At 43.1% G+C, this 18,850-nt stretch overlaps 1 protein-coding gene across 2 annotated transcripts in view; it reads left to right on the plus strand.

Moving 5' to 3' along the window:
• The window catches only part of opcml (opioid binding protein/cell adhesion molecule-like), a 313,601-nt gene that overhangs the window by 133,266 nt on the left and 161,485 nt on the right, over window positions 1–18,850 (plus strand). The window contains exon 2 of one of the 2 annotated variants that reach the window (XM_031871631.1): window positions 640–715. In XM_031871631.1, coding sequence (XP_031727491.1) covers window positions 640–715 — 76 coding nt within the window. Of the gene's footprint in view, window positions 1–22; window positions 716–18,850 lie in introns of those variants that run through there. The other variant, XM_031871630.1, reaches the window with a different exon arrangement.

Raw genomic sequence — 18,850 nt, forward strand, 5'->3', positions numbered from 1 at the left:
GAGAGAGAGAGAGAGAGAGAGAGAGAGAGAGAGAGAGAGAGAGAATACTTCAGGAGCTGTAGCCTACTTAACGAAAGAAAATTATACTAAAGCGATGAAATGAGCCTTTTTCATTGAGTTTACATACTAGAGCTTCACACCGTCTCACCCGGACGACAGAAAAAAAAGAGAACACCGAGAGAGAGAGAGAGAGAGAGAGAGAGAGAGAGAGAGAAACATACAAGACTTGGCTGATGCATCTCTCCGAGAGCATCCATTTCACGGCAGTTTGACGCGGAGGAGACGGTGCGCATTTCTCTCTGAGAGACGCGGTGCTCTTCTCTCCTCCGAAGTCAGTTTCCTCGAGCGACACTTTTGTCTTCCTGCGTTCATCGACAAGGACAGTGTTTCGTAACAAGCCCTGTTTACTTGGAGCGCGACCAGGTCGTCTGCAGCTCCAGAAGGCGACATCGCATCTCGTTTGTGGAGTGGAACCCGCGATCCGCAGCTCGAGACGCAAAAACGGAATATCCGACGGTTTTCAAGTTTTCCTGGAAGTTGCGCAGTGACAGCAGATGATGGGGATTTGTGGCTATTTGGCGGTGCCGGGGAAATGCCTCGTCCTCCTCGGACTTAAATTGTTATTCCTTGTACCTGCAGGAGTTCCAGCCAGGAGCGGGGATTCTGTATTAAAGGACAACATCACCGTGAGACAGGGGGACAGCGCCGTCTTAAAGTAAGTCTCCTAACTGTATTTCATCACCACATCGCTAATATCATCTCCTCTCGTGCGCAATGGTGCTCGACTTCTGTTTTACAGCGAGCGCCAAGCAGCTAATCAAGTGCAACGGACCGGGAGTTACTAAAGGTCATCGATGAAACAACGCGCACCTTTGTTTTGTTTTTTAAATGAATCGTACCTGCTGATGGAAGTGCGGCCACTGCACGCGCGTCATGTGGAAGTTGCATAATGTGCAGAAGTCGGTGTTCAGCTTCTCTTGCTCATTGCCCTTGAATGTTATTGATCCGGTTGCTTCAGGTCTTGTTGGATGCACGGAGCTGAGATACTCAAATCCAGCACTGGGAGAGGTCGTGCACGTATTGATACAAATGCAATTATGACTTTTAATGTCAGTGCTGGTTTGTTGTCATCACACTTCATGAATTAGAGGGACTGGATAGAGTCTAGTTCTATCAGATTGTAGCATAAATGACAATTCACTATATTATTTCTATGAAAATCCTATGAATATATATATATATATATATATATATATATATATATATATATATATAAAATCATATGCAATAGTTTCCAGTTCTATCATAATATTCCTGCACAGTGTTTCTCTGTGTTTTTATCACATTTTCTTATCTTCTCTCTCCTCACTGTGATTCCTGTTTATTTGTTCTTGTAAACTGTGCTGTAGGTTTGCTGTAGTTCCTGGTATTAAGAATAGACCAGGTGTGGTGCTGCAACTTCACAATCACCTCCATACATACCGTACGTACGGACACACAGTCTAACAGTGTATAAACATGCCCCATCAGGAACAGACATAAACCATCACATACTTCGACTGTAATACACTTGTTACATCCACCTGCTTGTTTTTGAGTGCTGGGGGGAGACTGTGGGTCAATGCCAGGGCTGACTTACCAGTAATCGTTATTATGTTTAAATGGAGTAGAAAATAAGAGGGAACTGTACTGATCAGAAGCAAGGGTAAAGAGACTCAATGAAGAGCAAAATAGAATAGGCATCACATTCAGGAAATGTCAACAATGTAAAGAATCAAGATGTGTGCACAGTGGTAAGGCCGGATCAACATGAAGCCATGGTTTTCAACATATGCTTAACAGTAGCACACATCTGTACGGTGCTACAGATGCTAATTGACTGCTAACTTAAGTATGATTTACAAACCGTGCGCTATAAAAGAAGACATTTGTACGGATAGGAATGTGACTCCTCAGTAATGTAGTTACACATTATCCTCAAGCAGTCAGCGCCGGTCAGTGCAGTTCAGCTGGCTCCAAGCCAGCTGAGATATGAGGTATTTAGACAAGAATAATTGCACGGTTTAATGACTGCTGACACAGAGGGGCAGCTAAACAGCTTGCCGTTGCACCATGGTTAGATGAGGTGGAAGGCGATCGTGCAACATAGCTGCACCGGCTCAGCACGGAGGGGGTGGAAAGTCGGTGTCCTTGTGTTTAGTCCTCGTCTTCCTCCCTCCACTCTGTGCAGCCTCAGAGAGCCACAGTGTGTTCATCATGACTCGAGTCAGAATTATGAACTGGCCTCCACTCATTAGTGGAACTTGTTAAGTAGTCGGTCGGATCCACTGAAACCAGACATTTCAGTCTCCACACTCGGGGAGAAATCCATCTCTTGCTCCTCTGTCACGCTGATGCTGCGAATAGTTTCACCTGGAGCGGCCAACGGGACTCTTTTGGCAGCCGTTCTCCTTTCCTCGCCCTAACCTATGCACCGCACAATAGAGGAGCCTTCAAATAACTCGTGGAGCTGCCATGACCCTGAGGTGAATCTTAAAAAGGAGAGGTGTTAAGAGAGTGAGCTCAAAGGCTGACAATACAGTCGTGCTGCTCCTCAGTGTATCCAATAGACTGCCCCGGAGGAAGATGAACCGCTGCCTGTCCGTAATCAAGGAACCCATGCCCGCTTTGAGCTTCTCCCCAAGCAGGAGGGGCTGGACGGTGTTGAAAGCAGCAGAGAAATGAAAGGACGCCATTCTCATTCGGCTTCCCAGCTTCTGTGGGTGGGAGTGAGGCCGTGGAGCTGGTATATGATAGCATTGTCTGCACATTTGACAGCTAACTGATACACGGCTGGAGCACCCCCGGGGCTGATGCTGTGAGGACCCACTGCCTCGCCTGTGAGGAGCCTCTCTAACCCCCCCGTCACCTGAAGAGGCAGGGATGCAAAGGCCTGGAAGGGCAGCTGGTTAGGTCGGCTGAGAGGTGGGTGGCTGGGGCCTCTGATTTGATTGAAGCAATAAGAAGAGTAGACACGCCGGAATTGGACGACGCTGTAATGTCAGAAACAACTCAAATACCAAATATATTAAAATGATAGGAACTTGCATTTGCCACACACAAATAGCTCTAATGAATGTTGTATTGCCATTGATGATGTTTGGAAGTCAGTATGTCACATTGTGACATTACTCTTTGGGGACCTGCATTAAAGAAAAAAAACAGATTTAAAGAGCAATAGACAGGTTTCATTCCACCCTGGCACAGTTCTCTTTTCTCTCTCAGATCAGGAGTCCAATTAGCTACGAGCTCATCATGGGTTAAAGGCCCAGGGAAACTACAACATTAGTATGTTCCTGGCAGTATGTTTTAATGAAAGATGTGTTGCATCGGAGTGATTTCCTGTCGCTGGCAACGTTAGGTGCTATTTTATTTCTACAGGGCTGTATTATTAAGACAGTCAAGGGCAACACAAAGCAGAATCATTCTCACATAAAGAAAGCCACTGCCAACAGGAACCTGAGCTGATGTGAGCGGCTTCAAAAAAAAAAGCAATATTACTTTTTTACATTTTTTTTTACAGAAATGCGGTCGGCACTAGAAAAAATAAAATGCCTGGATTATAAATTAGATGGACAAGAAGGTGATGGCCAATCTGGGACAACATTTTCAGCACACATACGTGTACCGTGAACGCGTCTTCAGAGTGGAATGTAATTCATAACCTGACCCTCCAGGACTCTTGGTGAATAATTGATTTTAATTGGCTGGAATGTTGCTAGTATTGGTGTCGATGTGGCAGTGGTAATGAATATGTGATTGTAATTAGCTGAGAAGTGGAAGGCAGGGCTGCACGATTAAACATATAGTAATCGCAATCACAATTGTGGCTTCCCACAAGTTACTGAACACGATCACCTGCGATATTGGCGTTTAGAATGCACTCATGGAAAACTCTGCCCAACATGAGATTGAGAGCTGTCATACTGCTGAAACTCTCAATGATACGGCTGCAGTTCAGCACAGAGAGGTAATATACTGTATATTACTTCTTTTCTTCGTCTGCTCTCTAGAATTTCAATTTGAGTGAAAAGTCATTCCACCCTAACATGCTATTTTTCAGAATTGTGTGCAGTTGCATTTTGTGTATACAATGGAGAAAACGTGTAATACAGCATTTGTCTCCAGAAATGACACCGCGTACACCCTTTTTAAAACTGCATATATATAAATATTGCAATAATTTCATCAGTGGGACAAAGGCTCGATCGCCATGGTGTTACCTACTTTCCTCCAGTGATCGATACTTTAAATTTGTGTTTCATTTGAATACATGTGAAGATTGTGTGATTGCACCCAAAGCAGTCACTGAGCAACGAATGCTATTTTAAGGTTGTGCACAGAATGTCAGGCCAATGATTTGTTTGTTAGTTGGGAATACTTTCAGATGAACATTATTTCATTTCCTGCCAATGTCAAATGCCCAGTTTCTTCTACACTGCTCCCTTTGTCATTGCTAACTCTGTGGTTGACCTGTGGAGGGCTACAGACGAACACCTCTGTGACACCTGAAGAGTTCTTCTCTCTCAGTCGCCTCTCACCGTTCAGTCAGAGAAACTGATTTATTTTTTCTGTCGTGGCAGATTGTGTCAGAGTTAAGTCCCCCTCTACCTCTGCCTCTTTACGCGCGGAGCATCCAGTGCAGCCTGTGAATTTAATTGTATTCGCCCCCCCTCTTTTAATATTATTGTCTAATGAAAGATTGTTTATTGAAACAAATGTTTACAAAATGTGAATATATAAAATATATGGTAGCCTATGCAAATGTATAAAATAAAATATCTGGCTTTGTTGAGACAGTCTTTTGATCTTTTCCTCCTGCACTGACATACACACCGTCTACACACGACAAGCAGCTATATGTCTGAGAATAACTCATAATAATTCATGTTAATGCATCATAAATAATGTGGGATTACTATTCCTTATTTCATGGGTTATTTGGGATTTTTAGGGTGATGGAATGCATAGTTTTTTAGCTTTTTTTGAAATACATATACAATACCGGTTTGGATGTTGATGACCATGGCAACGATCAAAGCTTCATAACATTCGAGTCAGTCTCAGCGATCAGACACAGAACCAAAGCCTTTTTATGGAGCAGGCGGTGAATCCATTTTGCTCTATAACCATCGTCCTTGCAGGATCCACCACTCAACCTTAATGACAGCAAGGCTGCCTGATAGCTACCCCCCCCCTCCCACTCCCAAAGAGGAGTCGTTCACAAGGCCATGTCACTGCTGTTCTGCTGCTGCTTCGGGAGAGGTCTGGAAACATGGACTGAAGGCCACTGCTTCCCCTCAGTGTCACTGGCTGCACTGCTCTGCCACTGACAGGCCCTTTATAATTCGCCTCCCTGTGGCTCCTCTCCCATGTGGACAGATTAGCACCAGAGGTGGTTGAGGTAATGTGCGGCTGACCCTCACTTAGCCTTGTAAGCCAGAGTGTGGAGAGCCAGCTGATGACGGGCCTGTCCGAGTAAAGGTGCAGTAACAGTAGAATCGACACCCACGTTCGTTTAGGGTGGGTGTGAGTTGAAATGCTTCCTGTGCCAAGAGAACTTTTTCTGCTAGTGGGAAAATGGAGGTGAGAATGTGAGTAGGACTTCTTTTCTCATGATGTGATCATGCAGCTCTGTGTTGAGTGACTTCAGCAAGCGGGTATGTCTGAGGCTGGGCTTATGCAGCAAATTCAGGATGAGAACCTTCTATTATTCTCAGCTTTACACTGTAGTGGAGGGTGCACATGTTAGGGGATGCCTATAAACAAGGCATTCATTGGCTATGTATATGACTACAAGCAAATGTGGCTCAAATCCAATGTTTTTTTTCCTCTCATGTGACAGAGTTCTGATTTCTTTTCCTGATCTGGGCCACTTTCATATGTGGTGCTATATCTGATACAAATCTGATCGGTCTGCTGTTAGAATGCTCACAATGGTATTAGTGTGTTTTTCCATGTTTTATATTTCACTGCACTGGCACGAATCCCCATACAGTGACGGAGCAGTCCTTTGAAACCACAGAAGAAGATCCAGAGTAGTTATAAGACTCTAATTAATAGTAATAAAGTGAACGTTTTTTTGTCAGGTAACATAATTCTTCTTCTGCTTAATTCTGCGTTTATTGTGTAGAACTCCAATTTAATAATTTAGCAGTAACAAAAATGTTTTTGACTTTACATGGAGCTAAAATCAATACTGAACTATGTTAAATCATGTTTGCGAATGAGTTTGTGTCTGTTTATGAGTCATAAGAAATCATAACGTATATTTTAGAAGGAGTAGATGGTAAGCTCGGTTCCGTATAAAATTTAGCAATATGTTGACATAGATAATTAGGTATCGCTTTTGTTTACATGTTTATGCTTGTTGAACAGGTTTATTGAGAAAGTATTGGCATTTTATTCGCAAATGTTTTATTGCATTAATGAGTGTAGTGTAGTTGTCGTGTTTGTAGTTCGAGGATCTCAGTCCTAACACAGAGAGCAGAGGACATGCTGCCGTGTGACAAAAAATTGACTCCACCAAATCGTTAAAAAATTACAGATAAAAGAACCAATAACTTTGGAGCTTATCAATATATATATATCCAAATTATCTGTCATAACTTAGCACCCATCCAAAGTAAAACATATTGTGATATTTTAATTTCTCCGTTTCGACCAGGTAGCTGAAACCCTTTGCTTCTCATACAGACACTGAGGGGTGCCTCGGTGAGTCGGTATCAGACGCCGATGGGCCAAGTTGGCACGTTGGGATTGAGACCAGGCTGCACATGACACTGAATAAGATGCTTATTACAAAATGTCTTACATTGATGCAGACATTGAAGAAATTCACTTTCAGTAACAAACACTGTTCTCATGACATAAGTGGAATATAAGGATTTTTTTTTTCTGCTTTCCATCTATTGCTATAGTTAGACTTTTTCATTATTTCATACACTAACTCTATATACAGTTGTGTGAAAAAGTGTTTGCCCCCTTCCTGATTTCTTATTTTTTTGCATGTTTGTCACACTGAAATGTTTCAGATCATCAAACAAATTTAAATATTAGACAAAGATAACACAAGTAAACACAAAATGCAGTTTTTAAATGAAGGTTTTTATTATTAAGGGGGAAAAAAAATCCAAATCTACATGGCCCTGTGTGAAAAGTGATTGCCCCCCCCCCCCGTTAAAACATAAATTAACTGGTTTATCACATCTTTGGAAAGCTGAGTTCAATTTCTCTAGCCACACCCAGGCCTGATTACTGCCACACCTGTTCTCAATCAAGAAATCACTTAAATAGGACCTGCCTGACAAAGTGAGGTAGACCAAAATATCCTCAAAAGCTAGACATCATGCTGCGATCCAAAGAAATTCATGAACAAATGAGAAACAAAGTAATTGAGATCTATCAGTCTGGAAAAGGTTACAAAGCCATTTCTAAAGCTTTGGGACTCCAGCGAACCACAGTGAGAGCCATTATTACACAACTGTATGTATGTATGTATATATATATATATATATATATATATATATACACACACACACACACACACACAGGCGAGTGAAACCTTAAAAGCCTATGTCACTTTGATGGAGTTAAGAATATATATATTTTTATGTCAGTGAAATTTTTTCCAGATAAACAACCAAACTGTAGTGTAATGTTGCTAGTTGATGTTGATTTACCGTCAAAAGATTGTTTTTTATGTTTTTTTGCCATGAACCACATGCGGAAAAATAGGCAAGACTTTGAATATACAAGACTTAGAGAGACAGCTGACACGCAGCCAAGTCTGTGTGGCTGCTCTTACCTGCACCACAACAAAAGTCAAGATATTCCTCCACGCACAAGCCGGGCTCACCGTGTGGCCCGGGCATAAATGCAGGGCGATACACTATATTCTTATGTACTTGCTTTTTCTTTTTTCTCAGATCAGCGCTACCACACAACACTTGGTTGAGAAGATGAAGGTTTTAGAGTAGATGAGCCACATTAAATAATCAGTGACTAAGTGCTGTCCCTTACTAAGCTTCCACAGTCCGCAGTCCACAAGTCTGTATATCTAGACTGGAGAGTTTCAGAGTGTTCAGTGGTGGGCTTCAAATGGGCATATCATCTCTGCAACAACGAAAAGATAGAAGATTGTGCAGAATTCCTTCAATAAATAAATAAATATTCTATATTTTCTATTTTTTGGAAAAGTTTCTGGGATAATGACTGGAAGTTGCAGCTTGTTAGCTCCTGTCTGTTTGTTGAACCGTGCTCCAGACGTTGAAGTGAAACACTGCAGTGCACCCAGACTGCACTAGAAGGTAGTTCGTTACAACTAGAAATGATATCAGGATGATGAGCAGACAAGTTCATCTTGCAAAGGGAAGCCTAAGGGGAAGATGATGGGAATGTACACTGTGAGCTTGTTTCCTTGTTCCTGCTCTTACAATGATGTATCATTTTAACCAATACTTTTCAGAAACCCACCCAGACATGACTGAATAAAATGAAACTATCATTTTTGTTGAAAAAAAATCCAACTTATCATTGTTAGGGGACTTAGTCATGCTACTACATTTACATTAGTCATTTAGCAGACGCTTTTATCCAAAGTGACTTACAATAAGTGTATTCAACAAAAGTATTCAACAGAACTACTAGTCAACAGAAGTCATAAGTGCATCTCCTTGTTTACACAAGCATCTAAGAGCATAAACCAGAGCAAAAGTACAGTGCAGAAACAAACTAATATGAATACAATGAGTGCAACAAACTAATACGAATACAATAAGTGTAGCAAACTAGTATGAATACAATAAGTACTAAATGGAAGGCTCAGGTAGTACCTCTTGAAGAGGTGAGTTTTCAGCCTGATGAAAGATGGGCAGTGACTCTGCCGTCCTGACGTCAGTGGGGAGTTCATTCCACCACTGGGGCCAGGACAGAAAAAAGCCGTGACCGGGTCGATCGGCCGCAGGGACCTCTGAGCGACGGGGCAACCAGTCGCCCCGAGGCAGCAGAGCGAAGTGGTCGGGCGGGGGTGTAGGGCTTGACCATGGCCTGGAGATAGGAAGGAGCTGTTTCTTTCACTGCCCTGTAGGCTAGCACCAGAGTCTTAAACTGGATGCAAGCTCTTACAGGGAGCAGGTGTAGAGAATGGAGAAGGGAAGAACTTGGGGCGATTGAACACCAGACGAGCTGCAGCATTCTGGACAAGCTCCAGAGGTCTGATGGCCGACGCCGGGGCTCCGGCAAGTAGTGAGTTGCAGTAGTCCAGGCGGGAGATGACAAGAGCCTGGATGAGCACCTGCGCCGTCTCGTCAGTGAGGAAGGGGCGAATCCTCCTGATGTCATAGAGCAGGAATCTGCAGGAGCGTGTAACCGATGCAATGTTTGCTAAGAACAACAGTTGCTCATCCAGGGTCACACCCAGATTCCTCGCAGTCCGAGTTGGCGTGACCACGGTGTCATCAATGATGATGGACAGGTCTCGGTGTGGGCAACCTTTCCCCCATGAGGAACAGTAGCTCGGTTTTATCCAGGTTGAGCTTCAGGTGGTGCGTCGTCATCCACTTCGAGATGTCAGCCAAGCACGCAGCGATGCGTGCCTCCACTTGAGTGTCACCGGGGGGAAATGACAAGACCAGCTGGGTGACATCGGCATAACAATGGTAAGAGAAGTCATGCGAGAAAATAACAGAACCTAGAGATGTTGTGTAGAGCGAGAAGAGAAGGGGGCCCAGAACTGAACATTGTGGAACCCCCGTAGTCAGCATGCGTTGTTCCGACACGGCCCCCCTCCATGTCACCTGGTAGGATCGACCTGTCAGATAGGATGCAAACAACGAGAGTGCAGAACCTGAGACGCCCATCGCCTCAAGGGTGGATAGGAGGATGTGGTGGTTCACAGTGTCAAACACCGCAGACAGGTCCAGGAGAATCAGGACAGAGGAGAGAGAGTTGGCTCTCGCTGCGTGAAGCGACTGTCACCGCAAGGAGGGCTGTCTCTGTCCAGTGACCCACCTTGAACCCAGACTGGTGGGAGTCCAAGAGGCTGTTCTGGTGGAGATAGGAAGGCAGTTGGTTAAAGACAGCACATTCAAGTGTTTTGGATAGAAAGGGTAGAATATAAACAGGTCTGAAGTTCTTGACATCACTTGATGTTCTTGACAGCATCAAGTGATGGTTTCTTCAGAAGGGGGGTGACTCTGGCATTCTTGAAAGCTGTTGGAAAGCATCCTGAAACTAGAGATGTGTTGATGAGGTGGGTGAGGAAAGGAAGGAATTCAGTCGCAATAGACTGAAGAAGAGGGAAGGGGATCGGGTCAAGGGAGCACGTGGTGGGGTGGTTAGATATAACAAGGTTGAGGACCTTGTTGGGGGAGAGAGAAGCAAGATAGGGTAAGATGGGGCATGGAGAGGGGAGGCGGAAGAGCTGGAGATGGTAAAGAAGACCCTAGGCAGGCCTAAGTACAGCTAAAGACAACTTTATGAAAGCAAGAACAAAATACTTATTATATTCAAGGTGAGTCAGTAGTTCAGTCCTACTAGATGCGTGTACTCTACATATACAGTATGTCCATATCTGTATCACTCTAAAAATATTTGTCTTCTAAAAGTTTTTTAGTCCATTAATGTTGGTTACCTGCGGATACAGAGTCCGATCCACTAAAGGCCGATTAAATATGTATCGATCTGACACAATTAAATGAAGCAATTGTAGATAATGAATATGGCCAGCTTATTTTTCACGAGTTACTTGATTCAAATACTGAAGCTCCTGGTTCAAAATGATAAAGCTACGTTTAATTTATGAATGAAAGTTCAAAGTTGCACTGCCTCGCAATGGCTCTGAACATGACAATGCCTGAGCTGGCAGCTCATAGCTAACGATTGATGGGGCCTCACCATAAGGGTTTGAACAAAGGGATCTGAGTTGGACCTGCAGGCTAGTCAGCAGCCTGATTTGAGTTGAGATCACAGCAGGCTCCGAGACACTTTTGTGTGATCTTTTCAATCAAAACTCAACACTGAGAGCTCATTGGACGAGGGCCATAGGCACCGCAGCGGATTTCCTGCTACAGCTTGATGTCACAGCATCTATAATGGTCATTTTGGAACCATCTGTTCCATTTTAATTTTCTACACTATGCAACTATATATTTCACTTGTTTTATCACCAATGGTTTTCAATACATCCAAATACAGCAGTTTGGCTCTGTGTGTCTCTGTCATCATGGAGTTTGGCTGACTCCAGTTCCTCTGTGTCTTTGCGGACCTGTAAGTCAGCAGCCCATTGGTTGAATTAAGTGATTGACACCTCTTCTGATGCGTTAGAGTCTAGAGAATTGAGCCCACCCCACGTGGAAAAGACTGAAATCACTGTTAGCCAGTCAGAATCAAAAACGCGCCGTCCCTCGTCAAGCGTAAAATCCGATACGCCGAAACTCAAACCCCCACCCCTGGTCCCCTGGTTTAGATAACACCCACGGAAACAGATTTATGACAAACGGGACATCTGTAGAACAGATATAAAAAACAAAAAGGGATTTTATCCTTTGTCTTCACAAAAACAGCGACATGGTGAGCTGCGTTTCTGATAATAATCGATAAACGTTCTGGTTTTTGGTTCTGGAGTTTGATGGCTCATATCTCTCTAATGGTTTAACGGAGAGAAATATTGAAGATATTTCCGGAATCTGTGTAGAATTGGCTTGCTTTCTGGTATCTCGGTTTTCCGTGTTAGCTTGTAGCTTTCTGTTGGCAGCTCCGATTGGAGTGCGGAGTCAGCTCAGCCATGGCGAAATATGACTGATATTATGGTAATTCTTTTAGATGTTTGTTTTAGTTGTGTAGAATTGTGTTTGGAGCATGTAAAAATGGCTTACACTATCTTGTAGCCCAGATTTTTTTCTTTAATCTGGTATATAACATGTGTGTAACAGCCATTATATTCGTTCCTGAAAAATGCATTGTACAACAGTCTGTACGCTAAACGTTCTCAATGGACGACCAAATGGTCCACGGTCGGGCATAGAAACAGGCCAAAATCAAAGGTTCTCAGAAAAAGGTCACATTTTATTCTTATGTTACTGGCAACTCAGGTAATTCTCCTTATCAAACTCAAAAAGTCCAAAACAAACAAAGCGTCCAAGAGGAGATGCTTCATTCAACGGAACAGTATAAAAAACAATGTGTCCTTTGTTTCACCGGCTACCGGGTCTTCTTCCTTTCAATCCTCAGTCTGGTTCAGTACTTTACTCTTAATCAGGTGACTTAAATACCCATACCTGGGTGAGTGGCGAGGCCTTCTGGGAGCTGTAGTTCGTGCCTTGGCGGCCATTTTGTTATGTGGCTGCTGATCAAGGAAATGTAGCACCCATCTACCACCTGGCCCCTTGTGATGCCACAACCCTGAAGGACAGAACGGATAACTTCTATGCCCGTTGACATTTTGCCAGTCATAAGGAAGAATTCCCTTAACTTTTGAAGAAGCCTCTCTGCCACATAGTGGTTTATCGCCACACAGCTTGAAGCTCCGGAGACTAGTTTAACCAAGAAACTCGAAGGACCACATCAACCATTAACAAGTCATCTCACAGTAACAGGCTGTGTGTCCGGGCAGAGTTAGGTCGTAGTGTGTGTATTACCTTGTTTCGTACACTGTTCTTTAGGGATGCCATGGTGAGGACGTTTACTAACCACCCCGGTTACTAAACAATACACATGCCAAAACATTGCCATATACATCGATATATATGTCCACACACCATTGTATGTTGCAAAAGTGGAGCGCAATTGTGAGGCCTTTCTTGCCCTATATGGATTGAAGTGAGGGTAATCATCAGTGAGGCTGTTGACTTCAGACTTTCTGAAAAGAGCCCTTCAGTTCTATCCAGCCTAACAATCGGCAAATGTTCAAATGACGTACGACTCTCAATAATACTGTGGCAGTGATGTAGCTCTGCCATGTCGACCCACAGGATATACCCGAGGACGGGGGTCAGGATCCCACGTCCCATTCGCCAGTAGTCCACCATCAGTCTTCTTAGTATTCCCCAGACATCCATCTTACACAGGTTGGGTTTCAGCATCTTTGTGTTGTCGTAAATCACTGAGATAGTCATTAATTTTTAATATCCAGGAACCTCGGCGCCGTGCTGCAGTCCATCTAGATCCTCCACGTATGAGAGCCAGCCACATCCATTACAGCCTGTCTTCGCTGTCCCCTCTCTGTGCATGTTTGGCTGCACTTTTCTGAAATCATTAATACTCATCAGCAACAGCTTCCATTCATGCCACATTCTGCCAGGCAATTTATGCTCTACTACTTCACTCCTACCTACTTTTCTCCTTCCTCTCTTTAGCACATTGTCACCCCTCTTGCTCATCTACCTCTGCACTTATAGCCCAGCACTTACTGTATATGGATAAAAAGGAGCCATACAGCCCGGCCACATATTGTGATTGTTGTACCGATTATGATTTTGCCGTCATGACTGATCAGACCAAGAAGGGCTGAGTCTGTTTCAGTCTAGTCAAACGGCTGCCCATTGTTCTTTGAAATCAGGATTGTCAACATAGTGGCAGAGATAAATAAAGTTCAATCACCTCCAGATAGTTCTGCAGGACTTAAGACTTTGTTGCTAATTTTTTCCTCAATTTCTTTGCACAAAGTGCAGCATAAATAATTAAGTCACATTACCATTTCAGTTTTACTTGCATGCTTGAACCACTTGATGTACATAAGTTGGATATAAACTTTATATCATGAAATGAAATTATGAATTGAGTGTCTACTTCCTGGGATCTATTACTTTAGGTTTCAAGAATCTCAACGCCTAAATAAACAGATATTTACAGATTTAGCTGAGAAGCAAAAACTACAGGTAGCGTTAACATACAGTACTAATGACTCTCCCATCCACTGGAGATGTGTCTAAAAGGAAGAGAAGACCCAAATAGTGGACCATTTCTATCTCAAGTTAGATCGATTGAGTTAAAGAGGTCACATTTTGTCATGTGCCTGTTTTTTAAAAATTGTGACCAAAGACATACCTCATACATTTTATGATGTGATGTGTTCATGGACCCAAATGCAGACTCAGGACAGCAGAGTTCTATTTCAAACTAAGATCATTTATTTCTCTCAGTCAGGGGAAAAAACAGGAAATAGTTAAAGTCAATAGGAGGCGTCTCCACGCGCTCAGCACGGGTCCAAGCCGGAAAGTGGCTAATCCTTCGGAGCGGCAGACGAAGCCGACAGAAAAACAGTCACACGTCAACACGGAGGCACGTCCTCGCACTCCGCTCGGATCCAAGCCGGAAAGTGGCTAGTCCGCGTCCACGGCTGGCAGGCAGGCTGGATCGACTGTGTGATACCCGGGGCTCGACACAGGATCGCCAAGACTTCACAGTTGATCTCCGAGGAACGAACTGGAAGGTTTCTTCGTGCAGGTGAAAACCCGAGGCTCGACACTGGACGGCAGGCAAGTTGAAAACAAAACTGATCGTTAGTAGCAGATCTTCACAGAGTGACGAAACGGACACCGCACGGGTCAGAATACCAGGTTGGTAAACGGACGGACTGACAACTGGGATGAGAGTGACAGGAGTATTTATGTCAGCTGGAGATGATCACAGGAGATGAGGCACAGCTGTGCCTACGGAGAGAGTCACGGAAGTGGGCGGGACTCGTAGGAGGACACTACTGAGGGAAATACAGCAGAGTTAGACATAAATCCTCACAGTACATCTCCGGCATCCACATATCACAACTTCCTCAGCCAGCCTGGCTTTCTGAAACAATGTAGAGTTGACACCAGTATTGCAATGCCTGGCATGAGAGCATCTTAAAGGTTGTGTCTTGCCGAGGAGAGAGTGGTGTTCAGTGTTTGACAAAATTGGTAAAATAATTGATGACAAGTGATGGTAAAATTGATGATAAAGCACATTTTCAGACCCATACTTGTATTTTGGGTTTCTACTAGAACATGTTTACATGCGTCAATGTTGCCCAATATGGGCATATGAACACAAGCCAAATCTGAATGGCTTGTTGACTCACATGTCGGGTCCAGAAGGTTAATCTTGGCAGCCCACTCCACATACCCAAATGGAGGTGAACAACCACTGCAAGAGTTTTTTCGTTTAAGAATTGCATTGATTGTACGGAGAGGGGGCATCCTCAGAAAGTGAGTTGATTCAGTAAATTCCCATGTTTTGTTATTTTTGTCATTGGTTATATAATAATAATTTAATTTAAAACCACAGACATGGGATTAAAAAGTTGTTCCCCCATAAAATAGCATTTGCATACATTTTTCTAGGAAAACAACACATTGACCAACATTGTGATGTGACTTGATGAACCCGACGTTGAATGTGTCAAGAAATTCAGGCTGTGGGCTGAAACACACTAGGAGTCTCCTTTACAATAATTCACTACATGTTTAGAATTGGGCATTTCAGTTATTGATGAACAGTGGCATGAGAAAGTGTTAGAGGAACCAACGTTTTTTTTACAGCCATCATTTTTCCCGTACCCCCCAGCTGGCTACTTTTGACCACTGATACTTCGTATCCTTGTGGAAATCCCTGGTGAACACACAAACTCTATTTCATACACACATCATGTCTAACAACTTCAACACACACCTCCACAGTCTTTCACGCACGCACGCACGCACGCACACACACGAAGAGCAGGAGTTCGTTGTTTTCTGTTATTTTCTGGATTTTCTGATCTTTTTCTTTATAATCTCATTATGAATTAACACTTTGGCAATATTGTCTTTGTTACAAGCATGCCAATAAAGCATATTGTATTGAATGGGTTCTCACTTATGCAGCAGTTTGATTCTAAGTATTTGAAAATTAATCAGTGAAAAGTGTTTTTTTCCCCATTTTCTTCCTTAAGGCTGAGACTGGACGTTAATTTAATATTCCCCATGTGTTGTGTGAAGATAAGTATGTTGACATCTGTTAATTAACTACAGTGTAGCAGAGTAAGTTAACATAAGTACTGACCTCCCCAGCATAAACAGTTATGTTTAATATATCCCTGCATCATGGTAATTATGGGGAGACATTAGCGAGCATGAGCGCTCTTGTTTCCTGTTGTAATGGCTGTTATTTATTTCCAGAATCAGATGCTGAAAAAGTAGGGCATTCTGTCCAGAGGTGGTGTAGGTACCCCTAGAACGTATCTGGAGCATGAGCTTTATGTTTCAAGATCAGTCTGCAGCACAACTATAAACTTGTGGAAACCAGACGTATAAACTGAAGTCACTAGAGTATTACAGTTTCCACCTCGTTCTAGGACACCATTACTTGTTGCTGGACCTTGGCAGTGATGGACTAACACTTTTCATCACTGCAGGCTTTCACATTGAAGTCCTACCATCTGAGTTGATGCACTGTTGGTGGGCATTAAAGCAGCTCTTGAGATCCCGTATGTCGTGCTCATCGTCCGTTCCACTCGAGATCTCATTTCAGAAATGAGACATCTCCGACCATCTGTCAACACAAAGTACTGGCCTCCCGTGACCAGACAAATCATTCCCTAATTCTTCCGCCTCTCCTCTGGACCTGGATCCTAGCCGCCGGCCCTCAAACGAAACAGATCCCCCTAATGAAGGAATATGGCAGAGAAAAGTGCCTCCCATTGATTCTGTTCCCTGGCCAATGCCGCCTCAAGGATAGTGCAGATAAGCTATACTTAGAATCAAGGATAGGGTGGACGTAATATCTCTGTTCTCATATTGTTTTTTAAAAGCTTCATAAGGGCAACACAATGACGGGACTTAACTAATCTTGACGGAGCAATTTCAAATGAACCAATCAGCTACAGTAGACTATTGGCAGCAGAATGCAGTAAATATGGCTTTCAAATGGGCCTTGGCTGCCAGCCTTAGCTTACGTGCTGATCACAGTGTGAGAGCCTTGAACATGTCTATCATGTACCAGGCAGTGCATTACAGTGATTCTATTCAGATTTGTAACTTGTTTATTGCTCTGTAAGACCATTTGTGGTGCCCCCATCTGCCTTCAGTATCAATCAATGAAAACAGACTCTTTCTTCTTTAGACATATTGACCAGCGCACTGGAAACTGAACAAGCAAGGCTAAGTCAACATTGTTAGCATGCAACTTGTAAGACATTTTAATTGGCCTTCAGATACTGATAGTCAGATGTCTATCATATGTACAAGCCTTCTGGGAAACCCAGCATCCCGATGTAACGTTCCCTTTCTGATTGATATCCGGTTTTAATGCAAATGTTTTTGGTGCCGCTGTTTTAGGCACGTTTGAAATCAATAAGTGCCCGTGATTTATTATTGCAATCAGATTTCACTGTCTGAGGGCCAGGAAGGAAGGAGGGAATTTGTCTCAGTCTGCCAGCTGATGGTGCTCATTAATATGGATAAAACTGACAAGGAGTCAGCTGGGAAGAATGTCATACCAGATTAGACAAATAAGTGGCTGAAACCACTGGCTGTAATGAATTGATTTGCTTCACATTGATCCCCCCCCTTCTCCACTGTTAATCACATTTGGGAGTCATGTTCATGTTCTGAATTTCTGCAGTTGTGAAATATTAAATAATCCAAGTGAGTAAATTTTACTTTTGCATCATTCAATGTATTTGTTTTATGTAAAAACTGATTTTGCAAAAATGGAATATCTCACCAGTTTGCTTAAAGTGAAATGATAATGTATTCTGGGGCAGTTGAATCAATACTTATGAATATGATGAGTTCCGGGTATGTTTTTATCTTCATCCAAAGGGAAACCAACTGAGAACGCTTTCACTTTTTGCAGCACCACAACTTTTATAATACCCGCTTCACATTCACACAGTTAAACGCGTTGACACTTGGGAGCTGCCCTGTGCAGCCGCAATCTTCTGCTGCTGGCCCCTGAGCAGCTGTGGCGGAGCAGTCGGGAGCCCGCTTCCTTGGTCAAGGGCATATTGACAGCGAGTGCGGGGGGAGAGGAGAATGTTAGGCAGCTTTTATACAAGCTTTCTTGGTACATAAAATCTTGTGCAATACATGTGGAAAGGTAACATGCATTGTTGGAATGTACTGGAAAGAAAACATTACAAAGCAGCCCCTCAGAAAAGTTTGAAGTAGTCCAACTTCTGGCAGAGTAATTGTTTCCAGGTCTCATTCAAAATCAGCCAACTAGATTTGTGCTACAAAAAAAGAGACACATTTACAAAAGCTTAGTTGGTCCCAAAGTCAACTGTGTTAAGGTGACAGCTGCTGAATGATCCATATGAACAGCCCCGTACTGTTTTTCCGTCTAGTCATACGGCCACTTTTCTAACGTGGATTATCGCCACCTTGTCACGAGAGAATTTCTGTGGCGCTGTTGCCTGGATAATAAATGGAAGTGCGACAGGAGGGAAAACCAAGAGGCTGTTGTAAAACATTTCTGACATACACTGTTTAACTTTGGAAAATCAATAAAGCCAATTTAACAGAAAGCTTTTCTTGTTTATCTGAAATGGTCTACCTGAACCAGGCCTCTTTTTTTCCTTTCCCTCTCTCTCTCTGGCTCCCCTTTTTGGAATAATATTATCCCATAACATTAAAAGTTATGACCTTTCTCCTTGGTGCTCACCATCATCTGTGTCCAGATAAACAACTTCCTTTAAATGGCACAGTGGGAAGTTGTTCATAGTCTTGGAAAATTCAAACACTAAGTGTTGACACTACCCAATGATCAACAGCTCGGGCTGTTTTATCAGAAGCATCATAAAGCATGAAGCAGCTAATCATTTCTAACTGCTGGATAACAGGATGAAATCAAATCA

This window comes from Anarrhichthys ocellatus, unplaced genomic scaffold (assembly GCF_004355925.1).
Source record: "Anarrhichthys ocellatus isolate YVR2014 unplaced genomic scaffold, GSC_Weel_1.0 scaffold59, whole genome shotgun sequence".
Lineage (NCBI taxonomy): Eukaryota > Metazoa > Chordata > Actinopteri > Perciformes > Anarhichadidae > Anarrhichthys > Anarrhichthys ocellatus.